This window comes from Carya illinoinensis, chromosome 10, assembly GCF_018687715.1.
Source record: "Carya illinoinensis cultivar Pawnee chromosome 10, C.illinoinensisPawnee_v1, whole genome shotgun sequence".
NCBI lineage: Eukaryota > Viridiplantae > Streptophyta > Magnoliopsida > Fagales > Juglandaceae > Carya > Carya illinoinensis.
The window spans coordinates 15773684-15792572 of NC_056761.1; the positions used below are offsets into that span (position 1 = coordinate 15773684).

At 36.3% G+C, this 18889-nt stretch overlaps 1 protein-coding gene across 1 annotated transcript; it reads right to left on the reverse strand.

Moving 5' to 3' along the window:
• Positions 1-2471: 2471 nt before the first annotated feature.
• On the reverse strand, positions 2472-3317 carry LOC122278476. Its single transcript, XM_043088663.1, has 2 exons — positions 3035-3317; positions 2472-2605 (listed from the first exon to the last, which is right to left on the reverse strand). Exons 1-2 carry the CDS (start codon positions 3315-3317, stop codon positions 2472-2474), a joined length of 417 nt encoding a protein of 138 aa, XP_042944597.1.
• Between the last annotated feature and the right edge of the window lie 15572 nt (positions 3318-18889).

Consider the following 18889-nt stretch of genomic DNA (forward strand, 5'->3'; position numbering starts at 1 on the left):
TTATAATCATGGGCATTTCATGATCTCTTTCTTTATTTTTTTAGCAAAGGCAAGGTTTGAACTAATGCTCATGCTGGACTGTTAGGCGCGCAAATGCATCGTGGATTAAGACAAGAGAAGAACCCATTTCGATAAAAAAAAAAAATCCTTTATTTGATCTAAAGAATAAAGTTTGGAGAGGAAGACTCGAGAAGATTTACCAAATTTGCATGTCTGCAAAGCCAACCAATTATTGTAAAAGTAACTAGATAGATCTATGTATAATAATAATCAGACTTGTGTCTCGAGAATGCCCCAAGCATGCATTCTCCTAGCCATTATGCAATATATTAATTCATGCTGCAGTAGTGGAGAACCTCTATTTAGCTGTGTGGTGTGTGTGTGTGTGTGTATATATATATATATTTGAAACTGGAGCACAAGTAACACAAATATTCTCTATATACAAAGGAATTTGTTAAAAGATCTTTTTCCCATGCCAATTTTTAAAAGAAATATGAAAGAGAAGAATGAGTAAGCACAACAACCCATGACCAAAAGTAAAAGCCTTTTTTTTTTTTTTTTTGGGCTTGAAAGTCTGCTTTTTGAAATATCATGCTTGGTTGTTGATTGGTTAGATTGTAAAATATACTGCTATTAAAAGATCAAAGTTTTTCCATTGAACAGGGCTTGAAATCGTAAGCTTATCAAATCACACAAGTGTCAAACATGTGAATTTGTGAGCTATCGCAGATCATCATTTTCTTCAATTACATATGTTCATTTATATCAATCTGTCTTGCAAATGAAAATATTATATTTCCTTTGGCAGGACAGGGTGCCACCGCATTCTCTTTCTCACTCTCGACAATGAGTTTGCTGGCAAGGAATAGGTAGTTTTACATTACAAACTTATTTTCCTTTTGCTAGCAAGTTCTGTAGTGATATTGTTTTTCCAATTAAGTATTTACATTTGAAACTTATTTTCTTGATACAAAGTCTTTATTTTGTCTCACGTTAGGTGTAGGAATAGAAAAATGCCCAAAATCAGCAACCAACCACAACCAACCATAGATCCAAAAAACAAAAAAATCAGCAACCAAAAACACATTCAAGAACTACATAAAGACACAACAGAAACACATATATAGAATGGGTATGAGAAAAATTCGTTAGAATTTAAGAGATATTTACCGGGAAAATGAAATGGAGAGAAATGATAGCTTTCATCGGCGGTAGAGGGAGAGAAGACGAAGAAAACAAATTGCTGGATCGATCTTGCTTTTGGTCAGTCGGTTTCCTCGACGGCTCCAGACGATGGTAGACATAGAAGACTTGGGTGAGCTTGATGGAGGAGAGACTGTAGAAGGAGGGAGAGAAGTCTGGCGAAGGGGAGAACGTGGGGGAAAGGGGGAAAAAGAGTTCAAAAATGTGTGTTTTAGCGTTTTAGTATTTCTTATTAAAAAAAAAAGAAAGAAGAAGAAGAAGAAGAAGGAAATGCCACATAAGGTGTGCGGTGTAGGATGCCCTATAGAAGTACTCTATATTTATACATATATATGAGCTTTGCTACACATAAGGTCACAAGCCAATTTTTTTTTTATTTTTTTATTTTTTTGGAATGATTCTTCTTAAATTAATTAAATTATTCTACTAATTATCCATATATAAAATATTTGGTAAAAGAAAAAAAATAAAATTAAAATTTGGTGTGTGAACTTATGTTTAGAATTAATTATATATATATATATATATATATGGAAAAAACATCACCTGCATGCTGAATCAAGGAACTGTATCGGTGGCTTTAATTATTAATTGGTTATTTTATGAATGGGTATCCTTATCTAGCAAGTCTCCTTGTTGAGAAATGTCGTGCGTATGATATGACCGGAAAAAAAAAAGAAAAAATCTAAACATAAGCCCAAACACCAACAATGGTTTTTTGTTTTCTAAATTTTTTTTAGAATTTTTTTTTTTTTTAGTTCATTCTTCTTAAACTAATTAAATTCATCTACTCATTCTTTATATAAAACCAAAATTATTATTTTTTAACTTATTTTTTCTATAACAAATATGTGGTATATGAATCATGATAAGAGAAATGATATATAGTTACAGTCATGAGTGCGCAAGCGTTATGCAATCACTTTGAAAAAAATAAATAATTATGAGACCCATATAAAAAGAAATTAATTTTTTAATTGTAGACACCACTATTTTTTAAAACGACTGCAAAGTACTTACGCACTCTACAACTGTACGTAATATTACTCGGATGATAAATAGAATAACTCAATTAGTTTAATAAAAATAAAATAAAATAAAAAATAATAAAAATAAAAAATCATAGTAAAATATGTAAAATATGTAAGGTATGTGATGTGAAATGATGAGTAAGATCCATCTTTTATATATATATATAAACGTGCATGCCAGTACTAAAGAAAATTGGGTAGGCAGCAAATTAACTAACATAAGTTTAAGCATCTTCACCAGATGGATAGCTCACTTTTGCTGCCGATTGCATCAGGTTTTTTGGCTAGCTCTTGCAATGCTATCTTCCCATATGCATTCTTCGTTGTTATTAATTCTGGATCTCTTTTCAGAATTTTCAATGCTATATCTGTCCATGGATAATTAAAAACAAATTCCCTATATCGTCAATAACATTATTAATTAATGTTAGTCATTTCGAAAATTGAGCATGATATAAGTTTTGTATGGTGATTCGATCCGACGATTAAGTCAAGTTGATCAATTACAATAAAGAATGAAACAAATGTAATGGCCCCATTATAAATTATTTGTCACAAAACTCACAACAACAACAATAATAATAGTAAGGAAAATGTTAAATGTATTTAAGGAAAATTTGTAGAAAATTTATTTCTCCACATGTCAATTGTTGATATGCTGAAAATCATAAAATTTATAATTTAAATTTAAAAAAAAAACTAACAAAATGAATTTTATAAATAAAAGTGTAAATAAAATTATAAGTACATGTATACTGCTCTAATAATAATTAATAAAATTGTAAGTACGTACATACCGTACAAATCAGTGGAAATACAGACAACAAGGATATCAATGCGTTCAGGAGGAGTCAAATCTTCAAAAGGAGTGACAGAGTATAGATAAGACACCATGTTTCTACGTCCGTGCAAAGCTGCCATGTAAAGAGGCGTGACTGATTCGTTACTAACACAAATTTGCGGCAGTTCATTGTTCTTATTCACCATCTCCTCTGCAATTGCCACGATTCCGGATGTAGCAGCGTAGCAAATGGCTGTATTATTACTTCTATTTTTTATTTCTAAGTCGCTTGGATTCATCCGCTTTACCAATTCTTTTACAAAATCAGTACACTCTGCTGCAGCCGCGATGTGAAGAACCGTATCCTTCTGTCTTGTTATGGAATATGTAGCAGCTTGGACGGTATAAAATAGCTTTCCGTTCGAACATTTAAGGAATAGATCGAAAGGTAAAAGAGATTGAATGGATAAAAGTTATATTCGACCGCTATGAAAATAAATTACGTTTGAACGTTATTTGATCGTCTAATGTCGTTCGAATGACTTAGGTTGTGTTTGGCCACTTAAAATTTTCATCTCAAACTCAAAATTCTCATCTCATCATTACAACTTTTCCAAATTTCAATACAAAATATAATAAATAATTCAACTTTTTCTTAACTTTTTCAAATCCCAAAACAATAATAATATTAAAATATAATATTTTAATATTTTATCTTAAAACTCAAAATTTTTATCTGAAAATTCTTAATGGCCAAGCGGAACCTTAATCAATAGTGTTCGGATGTTACATGGTCGTTCGAACGATTACTATTTTATTAAAACCCCATAATAATAAAAAACCAAATAGACTTTCATAATATTTGAAAAACATACAGTGGAAACTGTTTAATATTTACAAAAGTTTTATAATAAGTGTGAACTAATAAATAACCATGAGACTGACATTGTTCATACATAATTAGATAATCTCATAATCTATACGTAAAAAACCATCAGTTGCTTGGAGGCCTGTACTGTTGCATAAGCTGCTGCATTTGGAGTTGCATATCTCTCCTAAACTCTTCTTGTTGTTCTTAATGTTGTTTGAGGTGAGTCTTGTCTCCTTGTTTCGCCAATTGAGTCTCTAACTCATACTGCCTTGCAACCAATTCTTCGATTCTGTGATTTGCATTTTCTTGGGCTATAGAGGCCGTAGAGGCACACCCGGAAGAAGAGGAAGAGGGAGAAGGTTTTACACAGCAACCCAAACCCCTAAAATATCCTGAACATTGACCCAGAATTTGTATAAAAATCTCAACATCATTTGTTAAGGAATCTTGATCTGACGCAAATTCAGTATGTACGGCAACTATTTTATCCTAGACATAAGATAAAGAGTTAATATCATTATAAATATTCTAATATATTTATTTAAAACAAATTATAATACTTACATAATTTTTACGGGTATCGGGATAACTCCACTCTCCATTACAATTAGTATGTGATGCAACATATAATTTTGTCAGATTTTAATTGGTATCTGAATCTTACTATAATAAATATTTGTTAAGATATAAAGTCATTGAGATTCATATATTCAGTTAACTATATACAAATAAAAAAAATAACAATACCAATTTCTTAGAGAGGTGGTGGAAAGATTTTAAGCTTGCATGATGATTAATCTTCAATTTCGATCTATTTGTTTTATTTATAGAACTTCGCTACTACATAGAAATTGAAAATATTAAAAAGCGAAATTAAAAATAGGACAACTAAAATAATTAATTTAATTATACCTTATATGATGGATCCTCAAACACGTCAAAAAGTTTTTCTCACTCAAAAGGTTGGACATATTCAAAAGAATGTTGGCGTGCATCTTCCATATTCTTGAACTTATTATAATGCTCATGACATCCCGCCTTATATTTGCGGAATGCATTGCTCATAAGCTCTTCCAAAATTTATCAAGTACATCCTTAGCAGCTGACCAATCACCTTTTAGGGCAGCTTGATACAGACAAACAGAAGTGTTGCGGAAATGAAATATGTGGTGTATGAATCATGATAAGAGAAATGATATATAGTTATAGTCATGGTTGCGTAAGCGTTATGCAATCACTTTGAAAAAAATAAATAATTATGAGACCCATATAAAAAGAAATTAATTTTTTAATTGTAGACCCCACTATTTTTCAAAACGACTGCAAAGTACTTACGCACTCTACTACTGTACGTAACATTACTCGGATGATAAATAGAACAACTCAATTAGTTTAATAAAAATAAAATAAGATAAAAAATAATAAAAATAAAAAATCATAGTAAAATATGTAAAATATGTAAACTATGTGGTGTGGAATGATGAGTAAGATCCCTCTTATATATATATATATAAATGTGCATGCCAGTACTAAAGAAAATTGGGTAGGCAGCAAACTAACAGAAGTCTAAGCATCTTTCCCAGATGGATAGCTGACTTCTACTGCCGATTGCATCAGGTTTTTTTGGCTAGCTCTTGCAATGCTATCTTCCCATATGCATTCTTCATTGTTGCTAATTCTGGATCTCTTTTCAGAATTTTCAATGCTATATCTGTCCATGAAGCAGCAGTAAAGTTGAATTGATCACAGTCAACGCAGGTTAATTAGGCTAGGTTGGCCCATGGATAATTAAAAACAAATTCCCTATATGGTCAATAACATTACTAATTAATGTTAGTCATTTTGAAATTTGAGCATGATATAAGTTTTGTATGGTAATTCGATCCGACGATTAAGTCAAGTTGGATCAATTACAATAATGACATCAAACAAACGTAACGGCCGCATTGTAAATTATTTGTCACAAAACTCACAACAACAACGATAAATCCTTAGCAGCTGACCAATCACCTTTTAGGGCAGCTTGATAGAGACAAACAGAAGTGTCGAGGAAATGAAATCTTCTTGTCCCTATATAGATATATTTTTTCGTCCATAACTAATCACAATGCCGTTTAGATTCTAAATAAGAAGCTGGAACATTTAATTAGTTTCTGTGTCTCCAGTTATTTATGTCGTTTAATTTTCTCTTTGTGAACGAATGCAGTTTATTCGCGTGTTAATTACATTTGCACATGTGGGCGAGCTAGAGAGAGAGAAAAAGTACTTACTCTCATCAATATCATCATGATTATCCTCATTTTCAGATTCCTCCTCGATCGAGCTCAACGCATTTAATGATTCGGATGCATCCCAATAATATTCTGGTTGAGGAGATGAAGCAGATGGAACAGAGCGGGGTCCTCGTTTACTCATGCCTACCTGATCACTCCTTGCAATTATCTTTGTGATCTTCATAATTTTGAGATGCTCTTTTAAGTATTTGATATACAGCACCTTAGTTGAATTCGTTTGGAAATATTATAATGATTAGATGAAAAAATTAAAAATTAAAAATTAAAAAATATTTTTAATTTGTGTGATATATGTTTTCCTGAAAAAGAAATATCTAAAACTATTTAAAAGCAATTGTATTGCTAAAAGAACCCATAAACGACCGAAGTATGAAAAATATATATAGAGGCTCTGTCTTTCACGGTGAAGTGGTATGGTTTGGTAATAAGATGAGAATTTTGAGTTTTAAGATGAAATATTAGAATATTATTATTGTTTTTGGATTTGAAAAAGTTAAGAAAAAATTGAATTATTTATTATATTTTATATGAGAATTTGATAAAGTTGTAATGATGATATGAGAATTTTGATTTTGAGATAAAAATTTTAAAGGACCAAACCATAAGAAATATATATAGAGGTTCCGTCATTCTCGGTGAAGTATAAAAAAATATATATAGAGGCTCCATGTTTCATGGTCACTACAAGAAATTCTACCTTTTGCAGCGTTTTTAATTATGCTGCAATTAAAATCGCTGCAATAGAGAGCTTGTTGCAGCGAAATTTTACTCCTTGCAATTTTTGTACATCGATCCACGGTTTAATGAAGCGGGGCGCTTCGCTTAATTTTTTGCAGCGAAGATTGAGGCTATGGCGACGACAATATGCGTTGCTAAAAAAAAAAACTTCTTGCAGCGGCCTAATATCGTTGCTACAGGCTACGGGCGCGAAAATGGAGGATAATTTGTTTTTCCCCCCCGAAACCTCTGTTACCCAGTTCACACTTCTCCACTTCGCGCCTCGATCCCCTTTTCTCCTACCTTCAGTACCCAGGAGACCAACTTCACATCTTCGGCTGCAAATCTACCACCATTCTCGCCTACGTTCCGAACCCCTCCCTCCACCACCTCATTTCCCTTCCGCGGAAGCCACGGTCCTCGTTTCCTCCCCATCCCGCTGTGTGGGTTTGTGTTTACTGTCGGTGTGATTTTATTCCGGGGTTCTCTTCGCATCGGACGTTGCCATTGTCGAACCTAACAATTGTTGCAGTCCTTCCGTCACCACAGGTATTGATTCTACTCTTTTTCCTCTCTCTCCCCCTTCATCCGTGGTCGCTGCTTTGCATAAATGGGAGCTTATTCTTCCGAGAAGTAGACGTTATGGTAGAAGTTGGTTTTGATAGCTGCCATTATTTTCTTTCACCAATTTTTTAGAATATATGATTTATATCTGCATTTTTTGATCGCTGTAGATGTTGGTTTTATGAAATTAGGCCTAAATTTACTAGGTTATAGTTTTAAATTGCTAACTAACCCCGTGTTTTTGACATTCCCTTTTGCTTGAAATCCCTAATTATCCAGATTTTAGGTTAGGATTTGAATAGCATCGAAAAATGGGAAGTTTATGTTTGCAGGTATTGGAGGAATTACTGCTTTTCTTGCTTATTCCAACGTGAATGCAATAGGTACATCTTTAGGATAGCTGTTTTCCTAAATTTGTTATCTTCTTGAACAAATTGTACAAGATGCACCCAATATATTCATTGATGATGAACATTATGGTCTATGATGCATTGAAATGAATTTTTATTTTTATTTTTCCTATCTCATACTAGGTGCTAAGTTGCTACATGAGGTGGAAATTTTAAAACTTAAAGCAACTAACAATTAAAGTATATGAGTTCAATGCCTTGGTCATAGATACACTTTGTTGTGTATGTCTAGTGCCACAAAGATGTCTAAAATGATTTGCAAGTTTTAGTTAATTTGTTCACTGAGTATGGTTTATTTTGAGAAGCAAGTGCACTTCTCATGTCTTTTTGGACAATGAATGAGAAGCAGTATATGTATATGCACATTATTTTTGGGACTTTATTTCTTTCAAGTAGATTGCAAATACTACATTTTGCCAAATTATTGATGCACCCTATATTCTGCCTAACTCATGAGTTTGTCTTGCTAGTGTTTTTCTGGTCTGGTCACCATGCCAGTGCATACCCTGTTTGTCTCTCTCACTTTACAATTTGGCTCTTCTTGGATTTTTCTACCATCTCTAGCTCTTTTCTGACATTTTCCTGCATCTTTTCCTCATTGAGGTAGATAAGTCAATGACCATCTAACCAGCCTGCCAACCTATAAATGTGGAAATTTACTTAATGTCCATTTCAGCTAATCTGCCATGTTGTAACTCACAAGTTCCATCATATCTGTCCTCTGTTTTTGCTATTTTTAATGTTAATGTGATGCATGGTGGAACTTAAGGGACCGTTGCAGCGATCCCTCTCAATAATTTTTATATGGTTTGCAATGTTTGCATAAGTTGCTCTGCTAGCATATTATAAACGCTGTAATTTCACATCTAATTCTAAACTCATCAGTCTTTACCTTTTGGTACTGCCATAAACAAAAATAGTTTACTATTGCAGCGTTTCCATGATGCATGATATTATAATTGTTGCTGTAATTTCTTTATAAACAGAGAGAATTGTGCATATTTTCTGAATGTTGAGATGTTTGGATGTTGAGATGGATTGAGACCATCTCATCCTCCAAACATCTCACCCTAGGTAGTCTAATACACCAAAATTTACATACATACATATATATATATGTATTGGTGTACTATAATTGCATGCCTGGATGATGAAGTTCATATGTACCTTTATTAAGAAAGGTTGACGGCAAGTGGGGCCAGCCCGCCAGTACAAGAACGAGATAGAAGCTGGATTCTGATCGAGGATACATGCTGAAGGTGTGTAGGGGGTGGAAGAAAGATGAGGATTGAGGAGCACCTCAGCTTAGAGCAGGGTCCCATTAGATCACGAGCTTCTTGCATGCAGTTGTGTATATAAGATGTAAATTATAGATGACAGTTGACACAAACACAACTGCATGGGCAGGACAACATATAGGGTTCGCCCACTCAGTCTATCACGTTAGATCATGACACTACCTCCTCATGCATGCATGTTCGGTTCTGGAGTGCTCTCTTTCTTGGTCTCTCCCCAGCAAATAAATATTATGAATCATTTATTTGAGGATAATAATGTTGCTTATTACATGTTCATGATCATGTATGGTTCTTTTTACTTATTTTTCCAGGAAAGAAAATGAGTACATTCTGATGTATCCTAAGGTTTGGGTGTATCAAGAATGTCTACATAAAAATCTCGAAATGTGTGAAGTTCTGAAAAAGATAAGAAAAAGTACCAGAAATGTACTAAGGGATCCTGGGATATCATAAGGCCATACTGATAGTTGTTTTCATGTATATATCTATAGAATGGCTCTAAATGCTTCATGTAAAACTAGGAATATCACATGATTAGTTAAACGCATTTGGTTTCTCTGCTAACCACAGTCTAATGTGGTTGGCATGGAAGGAAGCCAGCCAACTCAGAATAGGTCAGTGTATAGAATGTCCACTTTCTGCCATAATGTTGGCCAAAGATTATGGCAAAGTGTGAGAGGTTTGGCCTTGTTAGGTGGCTGTGATCTCTCAGTTACAGGCAATATATAGTGGTGAAATACTGGGAATTCATTAGGTGTTCAGAAGATAGTAAAATTATGTCATGTACGTTTACTTTATAGTTTGTCTAAGGGAGAAAGTGATTATCTTGATGCTCAGAAAGATCAGATATTGAAGAACTTTTTTGTGGCATTTATGGATAATTTCTTAATCATGTGGTGAAGCTAATTTAGGAGACAAAGCTCAAATTAAGCCAACTAATTTTACAATAAGTTTCAAGAAGCTGCATGTACAAACAGATCAGCTGTCAGTGGAGGCCAGAAAGCTTAAGGCCCCATTTGGTTAGTCGAATGTTCTGAAAATATTAGTTGTTTATTCCTTAATTTGACCAATTATTTTTTACATATTGAAAACTAGTTTTCCTCTTATTCACTATTTTTAATATTGTTACATTATTTTTTTTATTACCATTTACAAAATATCTAAAATTACCTCACTCTTTAATTCATATTTCCCAAGTCACACTTAATTGGTATGCAGAACTATAAGGTTATAAATAATTGACAATATTGCTTGGACATCCTTCATGTTTATCTATAGATAATGTAGGAGCTGGCAAAATGCTTTAATCCTTGGAACATGTCGGTGAGGCTCTAGGTCTCCACTGGTCATAAAACAGTTGCAAAGTGAGATGGTCCATATTTTGTGAATTTACCTTCATGTAAGTAGTGAGGCTAGAAATTATAGAGCATCAAACCCACTGATTAGGTGTTCAGATGAGTTAAGTGTGGATGGTCCATATTTTTCTGATTATGGATCAGAATTATTTAAATTCAACTACGCTTAAATTCTATGGGCATTTAAACTCAAATACAGAATTGGTTGACTTAGACAAAATTGGTGTATTGAAAACTATGTTAGAATTGGACAAGGTATATAGAATTTGAAGTGGTTGTTGGATTGATAAGACAGTGGGTACATGGAGTTACTATGTTGACAAGACTTTTATTGAAATGAATAGAAATTGTCCTAATGCTGAACCATGTAAGACCACATGTCTGGCTACTTGAAAACATACACACACAGCCCATAACTATTAAATTGTTATGTAAAAATTATCTTTTGACAAGCTCAGATTTTTGTTGCCCCAACCTTCTCTTCTTTGTGAATTATGTCCAAAGTTGTGGTATGGTTGCACATGGGAATTTTTGGGAAATGTGTATGCTGGGCATAGAAAAACCTGCTGGATTCTGAAAAATCCAGCTTCGATTCTTTCAGCATAAACTTTAATTTTGTGGCTACCTTAGATGCACCACATGATCATTAACTTCTCTACTACAAAACGAACAGAACCCTTAAACTCCAGATTATGGCTTTAGTTTCTTGTGGCTTGGCTTTCAAAATATCTAGATTTGGGACTACTTCTAGCCTCATGTGAAGGACCTTGCTGGGTTTTGATGATACTTAACTCTCTTGCTCTCTCTCAAGCACATACTAAATCTCTTGAAACTTCCATCACGTTTTTCACAACCTCCCTATTATTGCCCAAGTACCTTCGTTTACAAGTGCAGTTCATTGAGATATGTTTTTCACATTTCTTCATTAAACCATTGAATCTTCGTTTTAAATAATCTGTTGTAAAGTATACCAACAACAAGCTTATACAACCTCCATATCAATGTCCTTTCTTCTTAGCATCTTTATATGCATTCCTGTGCCATATACCAACATACGCTAGCAAATATTACAATGTTTAACATGATGACATATGCTGCAGCACTTCAATACTCCTGGCATAGACACACCAAAAGTGAATACACAACCTTCGTCATTCCCTTACGACAAACATGACAGCCCCGGTTAGTATAATCACCTCCATATTCTACAACCCATCTATCGTATAGCTAAATTGAACCTTAAAGGGAAACCTTATATACTAATATGCTGATTTCAACCATTTTAGATGGACAAAAGCTAAATGCACTTGCCCAATAGACTCCGATCAACTGCATATGCCGAGGGGGTTAACACTTTCCTCAACCTGGCACGAAACCATTCCGGAGGAAGTGATCGCATTCGCTGTCCATGCCGTTCATGCTGTAACACTCTCTTCTTGCCTATATTTGATGTGGAGACTCACTTGTTCTTGAATGGGATCAATCCAAATTATACCCAGTGGATCTTTCATGGGGAGGAGGAAACACAAACTTTCATCCGGTGCAACGACGACGATAGTGTTGCTGATTATGCCGATGACTACATTGATGACATGGACCATATGTTAGCTGACATTCAGACAGGAACATTTGTTGATGTGCCCCAAGATCATAGTAATCCATTGCCAACTGGTGGATCAATACCAGATCCCTTTCCAAGTTCATCTTTTGAGCAGCTACTAGAGGATGCCCGACGTCCACTTTTTGCTGGTTGTACAAAATTCTCAAAACTATCATTCATTGTGAAGTTGTTACACATTAAGACACTCGGTGGATGGTCAATAAGGTCGTTTGATATGCTACTTAACTTGTTACGGACTGCCTTTCCTGATGCTGAATTGCCACATTCATATGAGGAATCAAAGTCATTGGAGCGGGGTTTGGGTATGAGTTATCACAAAATTCATGCATGTCCCAATGACTGCATCTTATTCTGGAAGGAAAATGCCAATCTTCATGAATGTCCTACCTGTAAGGCTTCAAGGTGGGTGCCTAATACCCACAGGGCTCGTCTTATCCCTCAAAAAGTGTTGAGGCATTTTCCTTTGAAACCAAGATTGCAACGTCTTTTCATGACTGCAAATATAGCCCGTGAAATGAGATGGCATAAAGAGCAACGGCCCATCGATGAGTCCAGTATGAGACATCCTGCAGACGCAGAGTCCTGGAAGAGATTTGATGATGACCATAGTTGGTTCGCACAGGATGCTCGCAATGTTAGGCTTGGCCTGGCAAGTGACGGTTTCAATCCCTTCAATAATATGGCAAAACCGTATAGCATTTGGCCAGTAATCCTGGTACCGTATAACTTGCCACCTTGGTTGTGTATGAAGGACCAATTCTTCATGACATCCCTCATTATTCTTGGGCCAAAATCTGTGGGCAATGACATTGATGTTTATTTGCAACCATTAGTCGATGAATTGCTTGAATTTTGGGAACAGGGTGTACCTACGTATGATGCCTCCACGAAGGAAACCTTCATGTTGCACGCTGCTTTAATGTGGACAATCAATGACTTTCCAGCATATGGGATTCTTTCTGGGTGGTCAACAAAAGGAAGATTGGCTTGTCCATCTTGTAATGAGGGCACTGACTCCAATTGGTTGAAGTATGGTCGAAAACATTATTATATGGGACATCGTCGTTTCTTGCCGTCTGATCACATGTGGCGAAAGAGGAAAAATTTGTTCAATGGTAAGGAAGATCATCGCATTCAACCAAGAGTTTTAGAAGGATCAGATATTTTAGCTCAACTTCTGATGCTTGGGGATGTGCAATACGGTAAATCTCATCGAAAGAGAAAACGCACTGTTGAAGAGTTGAACTGGACAAAATATAGCATTTTCTTCAAACTACCGTATTGGGTAACCCTGCGTCTTCGACATAATCTAGATGTCATGCATATTGAAAAGAATATTTTCGATAACATATTGTGCACTTTAATGAACATAACTGGTAAAACTAAAGATAATATCAATTCTCGACGTGACTTGGAGATTTTGGGATTCAGAAAAGAATTACATTTGAAGTATGATGGAGAATGTGTTACAATGCCACAAGCATTGTATACATTACACGGTGAAGAAAGGAAGAAATTTTGTGAATGGCTGGCCGATGTGAAATTTCCAGATGGATTCGCTTCGAATATCTCGCATTGTGTTTCTGTACGAGATTGCAGAATCTCAGGGTTGAAAAGTCATGATTGTCATGTTTTCATGCAAAGACTACTTCCTGTTGCTGTGGGGGGGGTTTTTACGAACTGATATTGCATTGGCCTTGATTGAACTGTGCACTTTCTTCAAGGGGTTGTGTGCTCGAACCCTGGATGTTGGTCAAATATCCCAGTTTGAAACTGATATTGCCACAATTCTATGCAAATTGGAGATGATATTTCCCCCATCTTTTTTCGATATCATGATCCATCTAGCAGTCCACTTACCCCGTGAGGCCATACTTGGGGGTCCAGTACAATATAGGTGGATGTATCCATTTGAGAGATATCTCGGCAAGTTTAAGCGGTATGTTAAGAATAAAGCCCGACCAGAGGGCTCAATAGCCGAAGCCTACATTCACACAGAATGCCTGACATTTTGTTCATTGTATCTCCAAGATGTTGAGACGAAGTTTATTCGAAATGACCGCAATATTGATGGTGAAGCCGAGAATATAAATGGATTCAAAATTTTCAACCAGAAAGTTCGGCCCATTGGTACAGCTACCAACAGGCAATTATCGGATAAACTCCTAACGGAAGCAACATGGTACGTCCTCAACAACTGCGCTGAGGTTGGACCCTACCTAGAGTAAGCATCCATTATCCCTCAAGTGATCACAATATTTGTTTACTTGTTTTTGGGACATCTCCATTTATGTTGTATGTCCTTAGCGTATCTTTCTGAAATTGCTGCATGATTTTGTGTTCTCCAAAATGCAGGGAGCACGCCGAGAAATGTAGGGTGCACATCCCTAATTGTATCGATCAAACACATCGTACTGAATTTCCAAATTGGTTGAAGAAATGTGTAAGTTAGCTCGCTCCCTTTATATTTAGATGAACCCGACCCTTTTTGACTATATTGAAAAAATCTATAAGTGATGACTTTCCACCAAAATATTATTGTAGGTTCAGGACCAGCGTATCACCAACCCAATTGAGGTGACAGATGATCTATATGCATTAGCCTGTGGTCCAGAACGGTGGGTTGCATCCTATACTGCTTGCATTATAAATGGCAAAAGATTTCATACCACACAACGTGAACTTCGGCGCCGTACACAAAATTCAGGAGTAGTGGTAACTTGGGATGAAAATACTAATAATGTAGATTTCTACGGTGTTATTAATGAGATCGTGGAGTTGCACTACATGGGTAGGCGGCGGGTGTACTTGTTCATGTGTGATTGGTTTGACGTTGGTGATCCGAGACGAGGGGTACGAGTTGATAACCATATGACCAGTATCAACATGGATAGGACTTGGTACAAAGATGAACCATTTGTGTTGGCATGCCAGGCTTCCCAGTGTTTTTACATCAGAGATATAAGGGCCAAAGGGAGATGGTTTGTGGTGCAACACTACACGAACAGGAATGTATATGACATTCCATCGGTGCCAAGAGTGTTAGAAGATATTGATGGCTCCTCGAGTGATGATGATGCATATCAAGAAACTGAGGAAACATATAATTATGCACCATTGCAGTGCGATGCATGTCCAGTGTCAACTCCACTGAATAGGAATGACATAGAACCTATATTGATTGATGCACGAGAAGTGACAAGTACGGCTGGTCAAAACGCAAGTTCGACAGACTTTATTGACGATGGCATGATGGATTCTGGTTCAAGAGATTATTCTGGTGATGAGGAATATTCAGATGAGGAGGACCTTTCCACAGACGATGAGTCTCTATCAGCCTAGGCAACTGGCTATTACTTGTAGTGGAACTGCTTGCGTAATTTGAGTTTACCTTTTTAGTAATGTGTATATGTACAATATAAGGTATCAAGAAATAGAATCTGTTGCTCCATTCAACTAATCTAAAATGATTTCGATACTTTCCAGCTTACCAATTGGCGAAGTTATGTTGCATTTTACATTAAATTTAAATTGAAAAATCCTTTACTTCCGGAAGCCTCTTACTATGATTGTAGCTGTAATGATGTACATAAATTGCGAAAAACATTTTTTGTATTTTTAATTTAAATATCAATCCCATGCTATATTATATTGGTTTGAATTACTTCTAACCCATTTGAGATTTTTTAAATAAATGCAGGTGACACGATGGAAGAAAGTTCCCGAGGAAGAGGGGCTGGACGACGTGCCCGAGGTCGTCGATTTGTACCATACTCATGTAGAGCACGCCGACCACGAGGAGTACGTATTAGTTCATACCACAGCCCTTCACTTCAAGATAATGAGTTAGGCTCGGATGACTCAACTCAGCCTCCTAGTCATCCATGGGAGCCTCCATGTCCCATTCCGATGCCCCCACCTGAGCCGAGTAGAGAACCCTCACCTGTTAGAGAACCCCCACCTACCGGGGATAATATTGTTACGGTTGTGACCCCACCAAACAGAGATAATACGGGCCCTGAGGTTGTCACCCCACCCAACGGAGACAATATCGGTACGATTTTCAGTTATGTTCTATGCTTTTACGACAAAACACTCGGGACATGTGTAAACTACGTATGATGCTTTCTTAATATTGAAAATCGTACTTTTTGTTATCTTGTAATACAGACACGACTGCCCCCACAACGACTGCAACAAACCAGGAGCCGCCCAAACGGAAACGTGGGCCGGCTAAGTGTATTGCATTCGAGATGTTGAGAAAGCAAGGCAAAGTGTTTTTGAAGATTAATGATGGCGAAACCGCACCTTGCTGTACGAACTCATCCCTGTTTACTGCACGGCTCACGCAAATTATAAAACAACATTGCGACATGAGCTATGCGAGATGGACCGATGTGCCACAGGCACAAAAGGACGAGTTGGTCGACCGTGTGAGGGTAAGATATGTGCCTTTTATATTGACTCATTGGAGTGGGAGTACAATAGATTCTACATATTGTAATAACGTGACGTTCATCCATGTAGGGTGACTTCGTGTTGGATTGGGATTGGGAGAATCATAGGTTGACCGTCTTCAAGCAGCTGCGTAAGAGGTTCAATGCATTCCATCACCAATTACACAAAAAATATGAATCATACGGAAGCCACGAAGAAGCATTGGCTTCTGGTTGTTCAATGGTTGATGTGAACGTTTGGGAAACCTTGTGTCGGAGGTGGGGGAGCGACGAATTCAAGGTAATTATTGGTTACTCAAAAAATTAAGCTTACAGAATTTAACTTTGGAAACGTCTCATTTTCCGTTTATTATGCCGTTTGGGTAAGCTGACATATGCTACTTAATTTTAGAAAATGTCAAGGCAAAATCGGGAAAATAGAAAGGCTTTAACCATCAACCACACAGCCAGCCGGAAATCCTTTGTTAGGATATTGGAGGAAAAGGTATGTAATTTCAACCCACAAAAGCGTAGTGACTTGTAACAACCCATTCTCCTTTAAATCTTTCTATCGATAACCCTATTGCTACCATCTCCTGCTGTAGTGATTTCCCCCGGCTTTTCAATTTCCGTTGGTTATTTAACATACGTTGTTATATAAGGTTAGAACGACCTCTTATATAGAATGAGAGAATTAGTTAGTGAGGATGATGTATGGGAGTGGCATAGTCCTTCCAGGGGCATTTTGGGTTGGGGTTTTATTGCATAACACACAATATGAATGTGTGGCATTTCAATTAGCTTCATGTACAATGTCTAGTGTAAAATACAGGCTTTGTGTTTAATATTGATGTTCTTGATTGAACAACTACCTGACAATTTTACACACTTGTAGAGGGCTGCAAATGCGGATTTGGTGGAGTTCTATAAGGAGACGCATTGGTCAAAGAAGACCGGTAAATTTGTCACCTCAGCAACTGAAGCAACCTATGTGAGTATGATCAATATATTCTAATCATATATTTCTTTTTATATGATGGTTTCTAGCTTGTTACATTAACAGAGAACTTTCATATGTCACTACACGACTGAAAAAACTTCATGTTAAAATTTCGACCCGCAGAGGGAGATGGTTGGGAAGCTAGATGGTCTCGAGCCTGAGCAACGCACAAATGAGGCAACAGCAAGTGTATTTAGGGAGGTACTTGGCTGTAGACCAGGATATGCAAGGGGCCTAGGTGAGATGGTCATCCCGGAGTCGACAAGACAACGGGACATCCAAAGAGAAAAAGAGTACCTAGCCTTGATTGAAAAACACAAGCAAGATGCAGACACTTACAAGAAAGATGCAGAGAATTACAGAAAAGATGCTGACAAGTACAAGACACAGCTTGATGTACTTCAGGATGAAGTAATGAAACTGCGTGAGAGGCAAAATGAAACAGATAAGATAATGAGGGAATTTTTACTCAATTTCCGTGGGAACACGGAGTCGCTCCAGTCTCGTGGAGAGACTCCGTGAGCGTCGCCGATAAATAAAGAGACTTTCTTTTTTGAGTGGGTTGGGCACTTTTTGGTTGTTGGAGATGGTGGGTGACCAATTATATAAACAATATATATATATACATATATATATACATATATATATATATATATATAAAGGAAGGTTGTCTACTTTTGTAAAGGGTCAGAGGCATTGGGCAGTTGAGGGGCATTTTGGGCGTGACTGTATGAATATTCATACAGTCACGCATTGCTGAATGGATAAGGATGCATGTGACTGGCGTTGGGAAATTCCAGGATTGGTTTGACCATATCACGCAATTGTTAGACGGCTTATGGGCATAAGCAAAATCATTCGTAATTCTATGGAAGTTAAGTAAGTCTATAAGTGATTCCATGAGATTAATTTTATTTTACACTTGTGAATTTAGGTGATAATTAAGGTTGCTTATAATGTTTACATCATTGTGATGGACTTATAAGCAACCTGTCATTGTGAATGTTTATCCACAGTTATGTGCATTAATAGTAGTTTCTAAATGCTTAACTTCATTCTGAACAGCTTCATTAAGGCTACATGATAGATGGATAAGTAATGAAAGTTTCATGTGAATTTATGGGTTTGGGTTTATGGGTACACTGCCTTCTTATACAGACATTCCCTTAGATGGATAAGGCATGAAAGTGTATAAATTTGTTCAGTATATTTATAGTATTGCCGTGGTGCCTGATCTTATCATGTATTTCTAAAATAATAGGACAGATGATGCAATTGGGGTGCAGACTTCAGTATTATCAGGCA